This window comes from Somniosus microcephalus, unplaced genomic scaffold (assembly GCF_052327205.1).
Source record: "Somniosus microcephalus isolate GS21.2 unplaced genomic scaffold, FLI_Smic_1.0 unresolved_chr1, whole genome shotgun sequence".
NCBI classification, from domain to species: domain Eukaryota; kingdom Metazoa; phylum Chordata; class Chondrichthyes; order Squaliformes; family Somniosidae; genus Somniosus; species Somniosus microcephalus.
Window position 1 is genome coordinate 45,100,190 of NW_028225179.1, and position 19,178 is coordinate 45,119,367.

General features: G+C 51.9%; 1 protein-coding gene across 1 annotated transcript in view; it reads left to right on the forward strand.

Annotated features, from left to right (window-relative positions):
• Positions 1–703: 703 nt before the first annotated feature.
• The window catches only part of stx1b (syntaxin 1B), a 49,633-nt gene continuing 31,158 nt past the window's right edge, over positions 704–19,178 (forward strand). The window contains exons 1-3 of the mRNA XM_085974517.1: positions 704–785; positions 11,490–11,564; positions 16,479–16,578. Coding sequence (XP_085830643.1) covers positions 756–785; positions 11,490–11,564; positions 16,479–16,578 — 205 coding nt within the window. The 5' untranslated portion in view covers positions 704–755. The remainder of the gene's footprint in view (positions 786–11,489; positions 11,565–16,478; positions 16,579–19,178) is intronic.

Here is a 19,178-nt window from a genome sequence, read left to right on the forward strand (position 1 = left end):
GAAATTCCTCCTCATCTCTGTCCTAAATGGTTTACCCCTTATCTTTAGACTGTGACCCCTGGTTCTGGACTCCCCCGCCATCAGGAACATCCTTCCTGCATCTAGTCTGTCCAGTCCTGTCAGAATTTTATAAGTTTCAATGAGATCCCCTCTCATTCTTCTAAACTCCAGCGAATATAAGCCCAATCGACCCAATCTCTCCTCATATGTCATTCCTGCCATCCCAGGTATCAGTCTGGTGAATCTTCGCTGCACTCCCTCCATGGCAAGAACCTCCTTCCTCAGATAAGGCGACCAAAACTGCACAGAATACTCAAGGTGTGGTCTCACCAAGGCCCTGTACAACTGCAGCAAGACATCCTTGCTCCTGTACTCGAACCCTCTCGCTACGAAGGCCAACATACCATTTGCCTTCTTAACCACCTGGTGCACCTGCGTCTGATGCTACGAATCTAACCCTTGCCTAACCCCCCCACAAAACAAAAAAAATCTCGCAATCAAGCCCGCAAAGACAAATAAAGCAAAAGCGCCCTCAAATTGGCCTTGAACTACAAGTCCCAGAAGGCACTGTGAGGGAGGGGGGGGGGGCGAGTGGCCAAGCCTGTGCGCCTGCGCGCTGGCGGCTCCTCCAGGGCTGGCCCCCCGGAGCTGTCAATCAAAGGCTGGGCGCGCATGCGCACACCCGGCGCTGGACCATAAACGCCAGCTGCAGCATTGGGGAAGCTGCAACCACTCGCTGGAGCATCGCAAGAATTATGAAAGATCGCACACAGGAACTGAGGAGCGTAAGGAACAATGCTGATAGATATATAATATAAATGCAACCCAAAAAAAAAAACCCAACCCTTTTTTTCTGGGGGAAAAAAAAATCCTCCCTTTTGTTAAGAAAAAATAACCTTTTATTTGCCTCTTCCCTCCCCCACCCCAAAAAAATTGCTAATAATTTATGATTTATTTAATTAATTTTTTAAGCATTGCAGCATTTTAGCTAAGATGGGGGAAGAGAGAGAGAGAGAGAGAGACAGAGAGCACTCCAAAATAAAAAGAGGTTGCAAAGAGAGGCAGATCATTGCAACAGGCTATCTCTTAGACGAATACTGGACCCAATCTGCAGTTGTTAACCTTAAGATAAAAATGAGGTTATAGAATTGATCATTGCAAAGGCAGAGAGAGGGAGGAGGGAAATAATTGCTTTGGAGATTCATCCCTTTGCTGCTTGAAGCAGATTTTTTTTCCTCTTTTTTTTATAAATGCAAGCTGAATGGATTGAGGTGTAATTTGCTTCGGACGAGACTTTGCAGATATCATTTTCTGTTAAAGGTTGCTTTTATGAAAGTGCTTGACCTGTGCAGATCCAGATTATGGGCTGTGGAAGAAAAGGAGGAGGAGAGAGAAAGAGAGAGCGCGAGAGGTTAATAGCATGCTTACAAAAGGCAACCCATCCCTCTTCTGTGGCCTTCCTCCACCTTGCTCAGTTTGTTATTCTGAGGCGAAAGGCAAAAAAATCGATAACTGTGATTTACGCTCATTGTTTTCGAGGTGGGGGTTGGAAAGAGTTATAGCACTAGCAAAATGGCTGTGTCTGTGTGTATGTCTGTGTGTATGTGTGTGGTTCAATTGTGTTTCAGATAACCGCGATGGGTGACCTATCTTCTTAAGTCCAGCAGTCTGCTATACCGTCACATCCCCTCCCTCCCTTTCCTGAGCTTTTTTTCTTGCAGAAAGGATCGCAGGGAAGAGAGAGGCCCGGAGGGAGCAAAGGAGTGTCACAGATGCAGACTTTATGGCCTAGACATCGAGTTGTCAAAAACAAAAAGATAGATGCCCAGCCAGGAACTGTGTGGGAAAGTAGTGGGAGGGCACTGGGTCAGGCGTGGACAAAATGCATTCTCCAGGCTGATGCGATATTCCTGACCCCTCGTGCCGATTTCCTTCTCTTGCCGAAAGGGAGATTCAATTTTCCTTAGGCCCCCTCGACACGTCCCTGCTTTGCCGCTGTACTGCAGCTTGTCGACCTGGGGAGGCCTCACAGGCTGCCACGCCATCACCAGCCCCGCCTGAGTGTTACAGTGAGGGATGTGGGGTATATCAGTGTGTTAGTGAGGGGTGTGGGGTATATCAGTGTTACAGTGACCGGTGTGGGGTATATCAGTGTGTTACAGTGAGGGATGTGGGGTATATCAGTGTGTTACAGTGAGGGGTGTGGGGTATATCAGTGTGTTACAGTGAGGGGTGTGGGGTATATCAGTGTTACAGTGAGGGGTGTGGGGTATATCAGTGTTACAGTGAGGGGTGTGGGGTATATCAGAGTGTTACAGTGAGGGGTGTGGGGTATATCAGTGTGTTACAGTGAGGGGTGTGGGGTATATCAGTGTGTTACAGTGAGGGATGTGGGGTATATCAGTGTGTTACAGTGAGGGGTGTGGGGTATATCAGTGTGTTACAGTGAGGGGTGTGGGGTATATCAGTGTGTTACAGTGAGGGGTGTGGGGTATATCAGTGTGTTACAGTGAGGGGTGTGGGGTATATCAGTGTGTTACAGTGAGGGGTGTGGGGTATATCAGTGTGTTACAGTGAGGGATGTGGGGTATATCAGTGTTACAGTGAGGTGTGTGGGGTATATCAGTGTGTTACAGTGAGGGGTGTGGGGTATATCAGTGTGTTACAGTGAGGGGTGTGGGGTATATCAGTGTGTTACAGTGAGGGGTGTGGGGTATATCAGTGTGTTACAGTGAGGGGTGTGGGGTATATCAGTGTGTTACAGTGAGGGGTGTGGGGTATATCAGTGTGTTACAGTGAGGGATGTGGGGTATATCAGTGTTACAGTGAGGTGTGTGGGGTATATCAGTGTGTTACAGTGAGGGGTGTGGGGTATATCAGTGTTACAGTGAGGGGTGTGGGGTATATCAGTGTGTTACAGTGAGGGGTGTGGGGTATATCAGTGTTACAGTGAGGGGTGTGGGGTATATCAGTGTGTTACAGTGAGGGGTGTGGGGTATATCAGTGTGTTACAGTGAGGGGTGTGGGGTATATCAGTGTGTTACAGTGAGGGGTGTGGGGTATATCAGTGTGTTACAGTGAGGGGTGTGGGGTATATCAGTGTGTTACAGTGAGGGGTGTGGGGTATATCAGTGTTACAGTGACAGGTGTGGGGTATATCAGTGTTACAGTGACAGGTGTGGGGTATATCAGTGTGTTACAGTGAGGGGTGTGGGGTATATCAGTGTGTTACAGTGAGGGATGTGGGGTATATCAGAGTGTTACAGTGAGGGGTGTGGGGTATATCAGTGTGTTACAGTGACGGGTGTGGGGTATATCAGTGTGTTACAGTGACGGGTGTGGGGTATATCAGTGTTACAGTGACAGGTGTGGGGTATATCAGTGTTACAGTGACAGGTGTGGGGTATATCAGTGTTACAGTGACAGGTGTGGGGTATATCAGTGTGTTACAGTGAGGGGTGTGGGGTATATCAGTGTGTTACAGTGAGGGATGTGGGGTATATCAGAGTGTTACAGTGAGGGGTGTGGGGTATATCAGTGTGTTACAGTGAGGGGTGTGGGGTATATCAGTGTGTTACAGTGAGGGATGTGGGGTATATCAGTGTGTTACAGTGAGGGGTGTGGGGTATATCAGTGTTACAGTGAGGGGTGTGGGGTATATCAGTGTTACAGTGAGGGGTGTGGGGTATATCAGAGTGTTACAGTGAGAGGTGTGGGGTATATCAGTGTTACAGTGACAGGTGTGGGGTATATCAGTGTGTTACAGTGAGGGGTGTGGGGTATATCAGTGTTACAATGAGGGGTGTGGGGTATATCAGTGTTACAGTGACAGGTGTGGGGTATATCAGTGTGTTACAGTGAGGGATGTGGGGTATATCAGTGTTACAGTGAGGGGTGTGGGGTATATCAGTGTGTTACAGTGAGGGGTGTGGGGTATATCAGTGTGTTACAGTGAGGGGTGTGGGGTATATCAGTGTGTTACAGTGAGGGGTGTGGGGTATATCAGTGTGTTACAGTGAGGGGTGTGGGGTATATCAGAGTGTTACAGTGAGGGGTGTGGGGTATATCAGTGTTACAGTGAGGGGTGTGGGGTATATCAGTGTTACAGTGAGGGGTGTGGGGTATATCAGAGTGTTACAGTGAGAGGTGTGGGGTATATCAGTGTTACAGTGACAGGTGTGGGGTATATCAGAGTGTTACAGTGAGGGGTGTGGGGTATATCAGTGTTACAATGAGGGGTGTGGGGTATATCAGTGTTACAGTGACAGGTGTGGGGTATATCAGTGTGTTACAGTGAGGGATGTGGGTTAAATCTGTGTTACAGTGAGGGGTGTGGGTTAAATCTGTGTTACAGTGAGGGATGTGGGGTATATCTGTGTTACAGTGACAGGTGTGGGGTATATCGGTGTGTTACGGTGAGGGATGTGGGGTATATCAGTGTGTTACAGTGAGGGGTGTGGGTTATATCTGTGTTACAGTGAGGGATGTGGGGTATATCTGTGTTACAGTGACAGGTGTGGGGTATATCGGTGTGTTACGGTGAGGGATGTGGGGTATATCAGTGTGTTACAGTGAGGGATGTGGGGTATATCAGTGTTACAGTGAGGGGTGTGGTGTATATCCGCGTGTTTCAAGGAGGGGTTTCGGGTAAATCAGATTGTCACAGGGAGTGGTGTGAGGTATAACAGTGTTACAGTGAGGGTTCTGGGGTATATCAGAATTATGCACGCCCAGGGCAGGTACAGCACATGTTAGATACAGAGTAAAGCTCCCTCTACACTGTCCCATCAAACACTCCCGGGGCAGGTACAGCACGGGTTAGATACAGAGTAAAGCTCCCTCTACACTGTCCCATCAAACACTCCCGGGGCAGGTACAGCACGGGTTAGATACAGAGTAAAGCTCCCTCTACACTGTCCCCATCAAACACTCCCAGGGCAGGTACAGCACGGGTTAGATAGAGAGTAAAGCTCCCTCTACACTGTCCCATCAAACACTCCCAGGGCAGGTACAGCACAGGTTAGATACAGAGTAAAGCTCCCTCTACACTGTCCCATCAAACACTCCCAGGGCAGGTACAGCACGGGTTAGATACAGAGTAAAGCTCCCTCTACACTGTCCCATCAAACACTCCTGGGGCAGGTACAGCACGGGTTAGATACAGAGTAAAGCTCCCTCTACACTGTCCCATCAAACACTCGCAGGGCAGGTACAGCACGGGTTAGATACAGAGTAAAGCTCCCTCTACACTGTCCCATCAAACACTCCCAGGGCAGGTACAGCACGGGTTAGATACAGAGTAAAGCTCCCTCTACACTGTCTCATCAAACACTTCCAGGGCAGGTACAGCACGGGTTAGATACAGAGTAAAGCTCCCTCTACACTGTCCCATCAAACACTCTATAGGCTATGGACCAAATGCTGGAAAATGGGATTAGACTGGACAGGGATGGATGGGCGGCGCAGACACGATGGGCCGAAGGGCCTCTTTCTGTGCTGTAAAACTCTATGACTCTATGACTCCCAGGGCAGGTACAGCACCGGTTAGATACAGAGTAAAGCTCCCTCTACACTGTCTCATCAAACACTCCCAGGGCAGGTACAGCACGGGTTAGATACACAGTAAAGCTCCCTCTACACTGTCTCATCAAACACTCCCAGGGCAGGTACAGCACGGGTTAGATACAGAGTAAAGCTCCCTCTACACTGTCTCATCAAACACTCCCAGGGCAGGTACAGCACGGGTTAGATACAGAGTAAAGCTCCCTCTACACTGTCCCATCAAACACTCCCAGGGCAGGTACAGCACGGGGTCAGATACAGAGTAAAGCTCCCTCTACACTGTCCCATCAAACACTCCCAGGGCAGGTACAGCATGGGTTAGATACAGAGTAAAGCTCCCTCTACACTGTCCCATCAAACACTCCCGGGGCAGGTACAGCACGGGTTAGATACAGAGTAAAGCTCCCTCTACACTGTCCCCATCAAACACTCCCAGGGCAGGTACAGCACGGGTTAGATAGAGAGTAAAGCTCCCTCTACACTGTCCCATCAAACACTCCCAGGGCAGGTACAGCACAGGTTAGATACAGAGTAAAGCTCCCTCTACACTGTCCCATCAAACACTCCCAGGGCAGGTACAGCACCGGTTAGATACAGAGTAAAGCTTTCTCTACACTGTCGCATCAAACACTCCCAGGGCAGGTACAGCACGGGGTTAGATACAGAGTAAAGCTCCCTCTACACTGTCGCATCAAACACTCCCAGGGCAGGTACAGCACGGGGTTAGATACAGAGTAAAGCTCCCTCTACACTGTCCCATCAATACTCCCAGGGCAGGTACACCACGGGTTAGATAGAGAGTAAATCTCCCTCTACACTGTCCCATCAAACACTCCCAGGGCAGGTACAGCACGGGTTAGATACAGAGTAAACCTCCGTCTACACTGTCCCATCAAACACTCCCAGGGCAGGTACAGCACGTGTTAGATAAAGAGTAAAGCTCCCTCTACACTGTCCCATCAACCTCTCCCAGGGCAGGTACAGCACGGGTTAGATACAGAGTAAAGCTTCCTCTACACTGTCCCATCAAACACTCCCAGGGCAGGTACAGCACGTGTTAGATAGAGAGTAAAGCTTCCTCTACACTGTCCCATCAAACACTCCCAGGGCAGGTACAGCACAGGTTAGATACAGAGTAAAGCTCCCTCTACACTGTCCCATCAAACACTCCCGGGGCAGGTACAGCACGGGGTTAGATACAGGGTAAAGCTCCCTCTACACTGTCCCATCAAACACTCCCAGGGCAGGTACAGCACGGGTTAGATACAGAGTAAAGCTCCCTCTACACTGTCCCATCAAACACTCCCAGGGCAGGTACAGCACAGGTTAGATACAGAGTAAAGCTCCCTCTACACTGTCCCATCAAACACTCCCAGGGCAGGTACAGCACAGGTTAGATACAGAGTAAAGCTCCCTCTACACTGTCCCATCAAACACTCCCGGGGCAGGTACAGCACGGGGTTAGATACAGAGTAAAGCTCCCTCTACACTGTCCCATCAAACACTCCCGGGGCAGGTACAGCACGGGTTAGATACAGAGTAAAGCTCCCTCTACACTGTCCCATCAAACACTCCCGGGGCAGGTACAGCACGGGGTTAGATACAGGGTAAAGCTCCCTCTACACTGTCCCATCAAACACTCCCAGGGCAGGTACAGCACAGGTTAGATACAGAGTAAAGCTCCCTCTACACTGTCCCATCAAACACTCCCAGGGCAGGTACAGCACAGGTTAGATACAGAGTAAAGCTCCCTCTACACTGTCCCATCAAACACTCCCAGGGCAGGTACAGCACAGGTTAGATACAGAGTAAAGCTCCCTCTACACTGTCCCATCAAACACTCCCTGGGCAGGTACAGCACGGGGTTAGATACAGAGTAAAGCTCCCTCTACACTGTCCCATCAAACACTCCCGGGGCAGGTACAGCACGGGGTTAGATACAGAGTAAAGCTCCCTCTGCACTGTCCCATCAAACACTCCCAGGGCAGGTACAGCACGGGTTAGATACAGAGTAAAGCTCCCTCTACACTGTCCCATCAAACAGTCCCAGGGCAGGTACAGTACTGGATTGAGCGAGAGGGAAAGGCCGTGGATGGAGCCTGGGCCTTTCCTGCTCTGTGTGTGTGTGGCTCAGAGTCTCACGAAATATCTTCCTTAAAACAATAACAGATCCAGTGAGAGCATTTGTTTGTATGAACCTGGCCAAGTGTCTGTCGGGATTGGCAGCCAGTCTCTCGAGCCTCATTTCCGGCTCTGTGATGTTGTGCCTGACTCTTTCCGATTCAGTTTATGTTTGCCGTGTTCCTGTATTGTTGGCCGGCTGTTTTTCCTCCTTTACTTTACTCTCTGTGTTTTTAATTTGTTTTCCGTTTGAATGCTTAATGTCGCTGGATTACTTGAAGGGACCGTATGTAACCTTCGACCTGCGAGGTAGGTGACGGCCTTATCACGGCCTTTCAACTCTGACCGCCACCCACACCTCTTCCTCGCTCCGGCACAGAACATTTTTTTTTTGTATGCTCGTTCACGGAATGTGGCCGTCGCTGGCAAGGCCCGGCATTTATTGCCCATCCCTAGTTGCCCTCGAGAAGGTGGTGGTGAGCCGCCGCCTTGAACCGCTGCAGTCCGTGTGGTGAAGGTACTCCCGCAGTGCTGTTTGGGAGGGAGTTCCACGGTTATGACCCAGCGACGATGAAGGAGCGGCCGATATACTTCCAAGTCAGGATGGTGTGTGACTCGGAGGGGAACCTGGAGGTGGTGCACTGTGGGAGCACCTTCATCTCACGGACTGCAGCGGTTCAAGAAGGTGGCTCACCACCACCTTCTCGAGGGCAATTAACTGCCCCTCTGAGATATTGGGGATTGCCAGCGACGCCCACATCCCATGAACGAGCATACAAAAAAAAAGGAACGCATTGCCGTGGGTCTGGAGCCACATATAGGCCAGACTGCGTAAGGACAGCTGATTTTTCTCCCCTAAAGAATCTGAGTGAACCAGATGAGTTTTTATGACAATCCGATAGTTTCATTAGCTTTTTAATTCCAAATTTATTTAATTAACTGAATTTAAATTCCCCAGCTGCCAGCGTGGGATTTGAACTCGCGTCTCAGGATCATCAGTCCAGGCCTCCGGATTACTAGTCCAGCAACTTATCCACTATGCTACCATTCCCCGAAGTGCGGGCAATGAATTTTCCCCCTTAACAGAGTACAGTAGCGCCACCGGTGGCGGAGGGCGGCGCTGCAGCGTGACGCCTTTAGATAGGCGATTCCTATTGTAAATGTTGACTTAGGGCTTTATCCCACGATGCAGTGCGGGGGGGGGCTGGAGGAGGAGGAGGAGGAGTGGGGAGGACATGTGGCGCGGCACAGAAACGGTACAAGAGGAAGTCAGGTTTGGCAAACTGGAAGTGCCCTCAGAGACCGGCCACACACATACTGTGGCAACAAGAGCAGGTCAGAGGCTGGGTATTCTGCGGCGAGTGTCTCACCTCCTGACTCCCCAAAGCCTTTCCACCATCTACAAGGCACAAGTCAGGAGTGTGATGGAATACTCTCCACTTGCCTGGATGAGTGCAGCTCCAACAACATTCGAGAAGCTCAACACCATACAGGACAAAGCAGCCCGCTTGACTGGCACCCCATAGAAACATAGAAGATAGGAGCAGGAGTAGGCCATTTGGCCCCTCGAGCCTTCTCCGCCATTCAATGCGATCATGGCTGATCATCCAAGTTCAGTGCCCTGTCCCTGCTTTCTCCCCACACCCCTTGATCCCTTTAGCCTTAAGAAATATATCCAACTCCTTCTTGAATATATTTAATGTATTGGCCTCTACTGCCTTCTGTGGTAGAGAATTCCACAGGTTCACCACTCTCTGGGTGAAGAAATTCCTCCTCATTTCTGTCCTAAAAGGCCTACCCCTTATCCTTAGACTGTGACCCCTGGTTCTGGACTCCCCCGCCATTGGGAACATCCTCCCTGCATCTAGTCTGTCCAGTCCTGCCAGAATTTTATAAGTTTCAATGAGATCCCCTCTCATTCTTCTAAACTCCAGCGAGTATAAGCCCAATTGTCCCAATCTCTCCTCGTACATCATTCCTGCCATCCCAGGTATCAGCCTGGTGAATCTTCGCTGCACTCCTTCCATGGCAAGAATATCCTTCCTCAGATAAGGCGACCAGAACTGCACACAATACTCAAGGTGTGGTCTCGCCAAGGCCCTGTACAACTGCAGCAAGACCTCCTTGTTCCTGTACTCAAACCCTCTCACTACGAAGGCCAACATACCATTTGCCGCCTTAACCGCCTGCTGCACCTGCATGCTTACCTTCAGCGACTGGTGCACAAGGACACCCAGGTCTCGTTGCACTTCCCCTTCTCCCAATCTATTGCCATTCAGATAATAATCTGCCTTCCTGTTTTTGCCACCAAAGTGGATAACCTCACATTTATCCACTTTATATTGCATTGATTGACACCCCATCCATCACCTTAAACACTCACTCCCTCCACCACCGGCATACCGTGGCTGCAGTTTGTACCATCTACAAGATGCACTGCAGCAACTCGCCAAGGCTTCTTCGGCAGCACCTCCCAAACCCGTGACCTCTTCCACCTAGAAGGACAAGGGCAGCAGGAGCATGGGAACACCACCACCTCCCAGTTCCTCCTCCAAATCACACACCATCCTGACTTAGAAGTATATCGCCGATCCTTCATCGTCACTGGGTCAAAATCCTGGAACTCCCTCCCTAACAGCACTGTGGGAGTACCTTCACCACACGGACTGCAGCGGTTAAAGAAGGCGGCTCACCGCCACCTTCTCAAGGGCAACTAGGGATGGGCAATAAATGCTGGCCTTGCCAGCGATGCCCACATCCCAGGAACGAATTTTTAAAAATAGCTCCTTTGTCAGGCTTCCATTCATTAATTCGTATGTAAACGTCACGCTCTATGGCCGACCTGGTGATGACCCACAGCCAGTGGCGGTTAAGGGAGGCCATTCGGCCCATCTGATGCTGACCAATCCTACAGCGAACCTTGCCCGCCCTCCCCAGCCCCCAACCCTCTTCCCAACTGTGAAATCAATTCCCTTTCCCGCCCCTTTGACCATCTACCATCCAGGTACCACCTCTCAAGTGAGGAGAGCCCACAGCGTTTCCACTCAGTCCCTTATAACATGGACTCCGCCCCCCCCCCCCACCCCACGACCCGCCCGACACTGGTGTTTACGCCTCTGTGCTTCCTCCAGCAGTCAAATAGCTCCTCTGTGTCTCAGGTGAGCAGAGACACCAGTCAGTGTACAGATATCTCCCTGAGAGAGAGGGGACTGACACCAGTCAGTGTACAGATATCTCCCTGAGAGGGGACTGAGAGACACCAGTCAGTGTACAGATATCTCCCTGAGAGAGAGGGACTGTGAGACACCAGTCAGTGAACAGATATCTCCCTGAGGGAGAGGGACTGAGAGACACCAGTCAGTGTACAGATATCTCCCTGAGTGAGGGGACTGAGAGACACCAGTCAGTGTACAGATATCTCCCTGAGAGAGAGGGACTGAGAGACACCAGTCAGTGTACAGATATCTCCCTGAGGGAGAGAGGACTGAGAGACACCAGTCAGTGAACAGATATCTCCCTGAGAGAGAGGGACTGAGAGACACCAGTCAGTGTACAGATATCTCCCTGAGGGAGAGAGGACTGAGAGACACCAGTCAGTGTACAGATATCTCCCTGAGTGAGGGGACTGAGAGACACCAGTCAGTGTACAGATATCTCCCTGAGGGAGAGTGGGCTGGGGGATTCACTACCCTTAACCATCATTGGGGATCATTCCCTCTCCTCCCCCTCCCCCACGATCCCCCAAACCTCCGTGCTGCTTGGCGCCTGTACTATTTCCACAGACTAACTGCCGTTCTTTGCCACAGGGTAAAGACAGTGACGATGATGACGAGGTGGTCCACGTGGATCGTGACCATTTCATGGACGAGTTCTTCGAGCAGGTGAGAAGCGCGTTCTGTGGAGAGACTGGAGAAGCTGGGGTTGTTCTCCTTAGAGCAGAGACGGTTAAGAGGAGAGTTAATCGAGGTCTTCAAAACTACAAAGGTGTTGAAAAAGGAATACGGGGCGGGAGCGGGGCAGTGGGATTAGTTTGGGGATTGATACAGGGCTATGGGGAGAGAGCGGGGCAGTGGGATTAGTTTGGGGATTGGTACAGGGCTATGGGGAGAGAGCGGGGCAGTGGGATTAGTTTGGGAATTTATACAGGGCTATGGGGAGAGAGCGGGGCAGTGGGATTAGTTTGGGGATTGATACAGGGCTATGGGGGGAGAGCGGGGCAGTGGGATTAGTTTGGGGATTGATACAGGACTATGGGGAGAGAGTGGGGCTGTGGGATTAGTTTGGGATTGAGACAGGGCTATGGGGAGAGAGCGGGGCAGTGGGAATAGTTTGGGATTGGTACAGGGCTATGGGGAGAGAGTGGGGCAGTGGGATTAGTTTGGGGATTGATACAGGGCTATGGGGAGAGAACGGGGCAGTGGGATTAGTTTGGGGATTGATACAGGGCTATGGGGAGAGAGCGGGGCAGTGGGATTAGTTTGGGGATTGATACCGGGCTATGGGGAGAGAGCGGGGCAGTGGGATTAGTTTGGGGATTGATACAGGGCTATGGGGAGAGAGTGGGGCTGTGGGATTAGTTTGGGATTGATACAGGGCTATGGGGAGAGAGTGGGGCAGTGGGATTAGTTTGGGGATTGATACAGGGCTATGGGGAGAGAACGGGGCAGTGGGATTAGTTTGGGATTGATACAGGGCTATGGGGAGAGAGCGGGGCAGTGGGAATAGTTTGGGATTGGTACAGGGCTATGGGGAGAGAGTGGGGCAGTGGGATTAGTTTGGGGATTGATACAGGGCTATGGGGAGAGAACGGGGCAGTGGGATTAGTTGGGGATTGATACAGGGCTATGCGCAGAGCGCGGGGCAGTGGGATTAGTTTGGGGATTGATACAGGGCTATGGGGAGAGAGCGGGACAGTGGGACTAGTTTGGGATTGATACAGGGCTATGCGCAGAGCGCGGGGCAGTGGGATTAGTTTGGGGATTGATACAGGGCTATGCGCAGAGCGCGGGGCAGTGGGATTAGTTTGGGGATTGATACAGGGCTATAGGGAGAGCGGGGCTGTGGGATTAGTTTGGGATTGGTACAGGGCTATGGGGAGACAGCGGGGCAGTGGGATTATTTCAGGGATTGATACATGGCTATGGGGAGGGAGTGGGGCAGTGGGATTAGTTTGGGGAATGATACAGGGCTATGGGGGGAGAGCGGGGCAGTGGGATCAGTTTGTGGATTGATACAGGGCTATGGGAGAGAGAGCAGGGGAGTGGGATTAGTTTGGGGATTGATACATGGCTATGGGGAGAGAGCAGGGCAGTGGGATTAGTTTGGGGATTGATGCAGGGCTATAGGAGGGAGCGGGGCAGTGGGATTAGTTTGGGGATTGATACAGGGGAATGGGGCAGTGGGATTAGTTTGGGGATTGATGCAGGGCTATGGGAGGGAGTGGGACAGTGGGATCAGTTTGTGGATTGATACAGGGCTAGGGGAGAGAGCGGGGCAGTGGGATTAGTTTGGGGATTGATACAGGACTATGGGGAGACAGTGGGACTAGTTTGGGGATTGATACAGGACTATGGGGAGACAGTGGGACTAGTTTGGGGATTGATACAGGGCTATGTGGAGAGTGCGGGGCTGTGGGATTAGTTGGGGATTGATACAGGGCTATGGGGAGAGAGCGGGGCAGTGGGATTAGTTTGGGGATTGATACAGGGCTGTGGGGAGAGAGCGGGGCAGTGGGATTAGTTTGGGGATTGATACAGGGCTATGGGGAGAGAGCGGGGCAGTGCGATTAGTTTGGGGATTGATACAGGGCTATGGGGAGAGAGCGGGGCAGTGGGATTAGTTGGGGATTGATACAGGGCGATGGGGAGAGAGCGGGGCAGTGCGATTAGTTTGGGAAATGATGCAGGGCTATTGGGAGAGAGTGGGACAGTAGGATTAGTTTGGGGATTGATACAGGGCTAGGGGAGAGAGCGGGGCAGTGGGATTAGTTTGGGGATTGATACAGGGCTATGGGGAGAGAGCGGGGCAGTGGGATCAGTTTGGGGATTGATAGTGTTATGGGGTGAGAGCGGGGCAGTGGGATCAGTTTGGGGATTGATAGTGTTATGGGGTGAGAGCATGGTAGTGAGATTAGTTTGGGGATTGATACTGGGCTATGGGGGGTGAGCGGGGTAGTGAGATTAGTTTGGGGATTGATACAGGGCTATGGGGAGAGAGCGGGGCAGTGAGATTCGTTTGTGGATCGATACCGGGCTATGGGGAGAGAGCGAGGCACTGGGATTAGTTTGGGAAATGATACAGGGCTATTGGGAGAGAGTGGGACAGTGGGATTAGTTTGTGGATTAATACAGGTCTAGGGGAGAGAGCAGGGAAGTGGGAATAGTTTGGGGATTGATACAGGGCTAGGGGGAGAGAGCGGGGCAGTGGGATTAGTTTGAGATTGATGCAGGACTATGGGGAGAGAGCGGGGCAATAGGATTAGTTGGGGATTGATACAGGGCTATGGGAGAGAGCGGGGCAGTGGGATTAAATTGGGATTGGTACAGGGCTATGGGGAGAGAGCGGGGCCGTGGGATTAGTTTGGGGATTGATACAGGGCTATGGGGGAGTGAGCGGAACAGTGGGATTGGTTTGGGGATTGATACAGTGCTATGGGAGAGAGCGGGGCAGTGGGATTAGATTGGGATTGATACAGGACTATGGGATTAGTTTGGGGATTGATACAGGGACATGTGGAGTGAGCGGGGCAGTGGGATTAGTTTGGGATTGATACAGGACTATGGGGAGAGAGCGTGGGATTAGTTTCAGGATTGATACAGGGCTATGTGGAGTGAGCGGGGCAGTGGGATTAGTTTGGGGATTGATACAGGGCTATGGGGAGTGAGCGGGGCAGTGGGATTAGTTTGGGGATTGATACAGGGCTATGGGGAGAGGGCGGGGCAGTGGGATTAGTTTGGGATTGATACAAGGCTATGGGGAGAGAGCGGGGCAGTGGGATTAGTTTGGGGATTGATACAGGGCTATGGGGAGAGAGCAGGGCAGTGGGATTAGTTTGGGGATTGATACAAGGCTATGGGGAGAGAGCGGGGCAGTGAGATTAGTTTGGGGATTGATACAGGGCTATGGGGAGAGAGCGGGGCAGTGAGATTAGTTTGGGAATTGATAAAGGACTATGGGGAGAGAGCGGGGACTGTGATTAGTTTGGGGATTGATACAGGGCTATGGGGAGAGAGCGGGGCAGTGGGATTAGTTTGGGGATTGATACAGGGCTATGGGGAGAGAGCGGGGCAGTGGGATTAGTTTGGGGATGGACACAGGGCTATGGGGAGACAGCGGGGCAGTGGGATTAGTTTGGGGATTGATACAGGACTATGGGGAGAGAGCGAGGCAGTGGGATTAGTTTGGGGATTGATACAGGACTATGGGGAGAGAGCGGGGCAGTGGGATTAGTTTGGGGATTGATACAGGGCTATGGGGAGAGAACGGGGCAGTGGGATTAGTTTGGGGATGGATACAGGGCTATGGGGAGAGAGCGGGGCAGTGGGATTAGTTTGGGGATTGATACAGGACTATGGGGAGAGAGCGGGGCAGTGGGATTAGTTTGGGGATTGATACAGGGCTATGGGGAGAGAGCGGGGCAGTGGGATTAGTTTGGGAATTGATACAGGGCTATGGGGAGAGAGCGGGGCAGTGGGATTAGTTTGGGAATTGATACAGGGCTATGGGGAGAGAGCGGGGCAGTGGGATTAGTTTGGGGATTGATACAGGGCTTTGGGGAGAGAGCGGGGCAGTGGGATTAGTTTGGGGATTGATACAGGGCTATGGGGGGAGAGCGGGGCAGTGGGATTAGTTTGGGGATTGATACAGGGCTATGGGGAGAGAGCGGGGCAGTGGGATTAGTTTGGGGATGGATACAGGGCTATGGGGAGAGAGCGGGGCAGTGGGATTAGTTTGGGATTGATACAAGGCTATGGGGAGAGAGCGGGGCAGTGGGATTAGTTTGGGATTGATACAGGGCTGTGGGGAGAGAGCGGGGCAGTGGGATTAGTTTGGGGATTGATACAGGGCTACGGGGAGAGAGCGGGGCAGTGAGATTAGTTGGGAATTGATACGGGGCTGTGGGGAGAGAGCGGGGCAGTGGGATTAGTTTGGGGATTGATACAGGGCTACGGGGAGAGAGCGGGGCAGTGGGATTAGTTTGGGGATTGATACAGGGCTATGGGGAGAGAGCGGGGAAGTGGGATTAGTTTGGGGATTGATACAGGGCTTTGGGGAGATTGCGGGGCGGTGGGATTAGTTTGGGGATTGATACAGGGCTATGGGGAGAGAGTGGGGCAGTGGGATTAGTTTGGGAATTGATACAGGGCTGTGGGGAGAGAGCGGGGCAGCGGGATTAGTTTGGGGATGGATACAGGGCTATGGGGAGAGAGCGGGGCAGTGGGATTAGTTTGGGAATTGATACAGGGCTATGGGGAGAGAGCGGGGCAGCGGGATTAGTTTGAGGATTGATACAGGGCTATGATGAGAGCGGGGCAGTGGGATTAGTTTGGGGATTGATACAGGGCTATGGGGAGAGAGCGGGGCAGTGGGATTAGTTTGGGGATTGATACAGGGCTATGGGGAGAGAGCGGGGCAGTGGGATTAGTTTGGGGATTGATACAGGGCCAAGGGGAGAGAGCGGGGCAGTGGGATTGTTGGGGATTGATACAGGACTATGGGGAGAGAGCGGGGCAGTGGGATTAGTTTGGGGATTGGCCTTGACTTGGGTCATTAATGCAAATTTGGACTGTCAACAGGTCGAGGAAATCCGCAGCTGCATTGAGAAGCTCTCGGAGGACGTGGACAGAGTCAAGAAACAGCACAGCGCTATTCTCGCCGCACCGAACCCTGATGACAGTAAGTGAAAGGATTAATGGGCCTGTGGGGGCAGGGCTGGGGTGGGGGAGGGCTGTACGTGGGGTGCGAGTTGGGCAATGCAGTGATCTTTGACCCCGCGCCCCTCACAAGTGCCCGCCTGTCCCAGAACTCCCGGCAGCTAATCAGGCTCTTGCGTTTTACGATTCCAGCCATCGGATTAGCCCGCCGTATACAATTAGGCCACCCAGTGTGAAACTGAGCCCCACACACACACACACACAGAGCAGGAAAGGCCCAGGCTCCATCCCCGGCCTAGTGCTGAGTTAGCCTGATCTCACACCCGGTGTGGTACTGAGCCCCACACACACACACAGAGCAGGAAAGGCCCAGGCTCCATGCCTGGCCTAGTGCTGAGTTAGCCTGATCTCACACCCGGTGTGGTACTGAGCCCCACACACACACACACACACACAGCAGGAAAGGCCCAGGCTCCATCCTCGGCCTAGTGCTGAGTTAGCCTGATCTCACACCCGGTGTGGTACTGAGCCCCACACACACACACACACACACACACACACACACACACACACACACACACACACACACACAGAGAGCAGGAAAGGCCCAGGCTCCATCCCCGGCCTAGTGCTGAGTTAGCCTGATCTCACACCCGGTGTGGTACTGAGCCCCACACACACACACACACACACACAGAGCAGGAAAGGCCCAGGCTCCATCCCCGGCCTAGTGCTGAGTTAACCTGATCTCACACCCGGTGTGGTACTGAGCCCCACACACACACACAGAGCAGGAAAGGCCCAGGCTCCATGCCTGGCCTAGTGCTGAGTTAGCCTGATCTCACACCCGGTGTGGTACTGAGCCACACACACACACACACACACAGAGCAGGAAAGGCCCAGGCTCCATCCCCGGCCTAGTGCTGAGTTAGCCTGATCTCACACCCGGTGTGGTACTGAGCCCCACACACACACACACACACACACAGAGCAGGAAAGGCCCAGGCTCCATCCCCGGCCTAGTGCTGAGTTAGCCTGATCTCACACCCGGTGTGGTACTGAGCCACACACACACACACACACACACACACACACACACACACACACAGAGCAGGAAAGGCCCAGGCTCCATCCCCGGCCTAGTGCTGAGTTAGCCTGATCTCACACCCGGTGTGGTACTGAGCCCCACACACACACACACACACACACACACACACACACACACACAGAGCAGGAAAGGCCCAGGCTCCATGCCCGGCCTAGTGCTGAGTTAGCCTGATCTCACACCTGTTGTGGTACTGAGCCCCACACACACACACACACACACACACACACACACACACACACACACACACACACACAGAGAGCAGGAAAGGCCCAGGCTCCATCCCCGGCCTAGTGCTGAGTTAGCCTGATCTCACACCCGGTGTGGTACTGAGCCACACACACACACACACACACACAGAGCAGGAAAGGCCCAGGAGCCTGGGCTGTCGGGTGAGGACAGGATTGGGGCTCGGTTGCAACGTATCTTCCCCCCCCACCAATGTTCAAATGACCCACCACTGCCCTCTGCCTGGGCTCAATGTGTGGAGCGAATACTGGGAAGGTGGAGCAGGAGTGAGCAGTTCTGGGCACTACCCTTGGGAATAATACCTTGACTCCAAGGGTTAAATTACGAGGAGAGATTAGTCAAACTTGGGTTTTATCCCCTACAATTTAGCAGGTTAAGGGTTGATTTGATTGACATTTTCAGAATATTACGGGGAACCGATAGGGTAGAGAGAGAGAGAAACTATTTCCGCTGGTTGGGGATTCTAGGACTCGGGGGCAGAGTCTAATAATTAGAGCCAGACCTTTCAGGGGCAAAGTTAGGAAACACTTCTACACACAGTCTGGTAGACATTTGGAACTCTCTTCCGCAAACGGCAATTGATTGTTAATTTTAAATCGGAGATTGATAGCTTTCTGTTAACCAAAGGTGTCCTTATACACGAATCACTGAAAGTTAACATGCAGGTACAGCAAGCAATTAGGAAAGCAAATGGTATGTTGGCCTTTATTACCAGAGGATTTGAATATAAGAGTAAAGACGTCTTACTGCAATTATATAGGGCCCTGGTGAGACCACACCTGGAGTATTGTGCACAGTTTTGGTCTCCTTACCTAAGGAAGGATATACTTACCATAGAGGGAGTGCAACGAAGGTTCACCAGACTGGTTCCTGGGATGGGGGGATTGTCGTATGAGGAGAGATTGAGTAGACTAGGCCTATATTCTCTAGAGTTTAGAAGAATGAGAGGTGATCTCATTGAAACAGGGCTTGACAGGGTAGATGCAGGGAGGATGTTTCCCCTGGCTGGGGAGTCTAGAACCAGGGGTCACAGTCTCAGAATAAGGGGTCGGCCATTTAGGACCGAGATGAGGAGAAATGTCTTCACTCAGAGGGCGGTGAATCTTTGGAATTCTCTCCCCCAGAGGGCGGTGGAGGCTCAGTCGTTGAGTATATTCAAGACAGGAGTGATAGATTTTTGGATATTAAAGGAATCAAGGAATACGGGGATAGTGTGGGAAAGTGGAGATGAGGTAGAAAGAAGTTCAGCTATGATCTTATTGAATGGC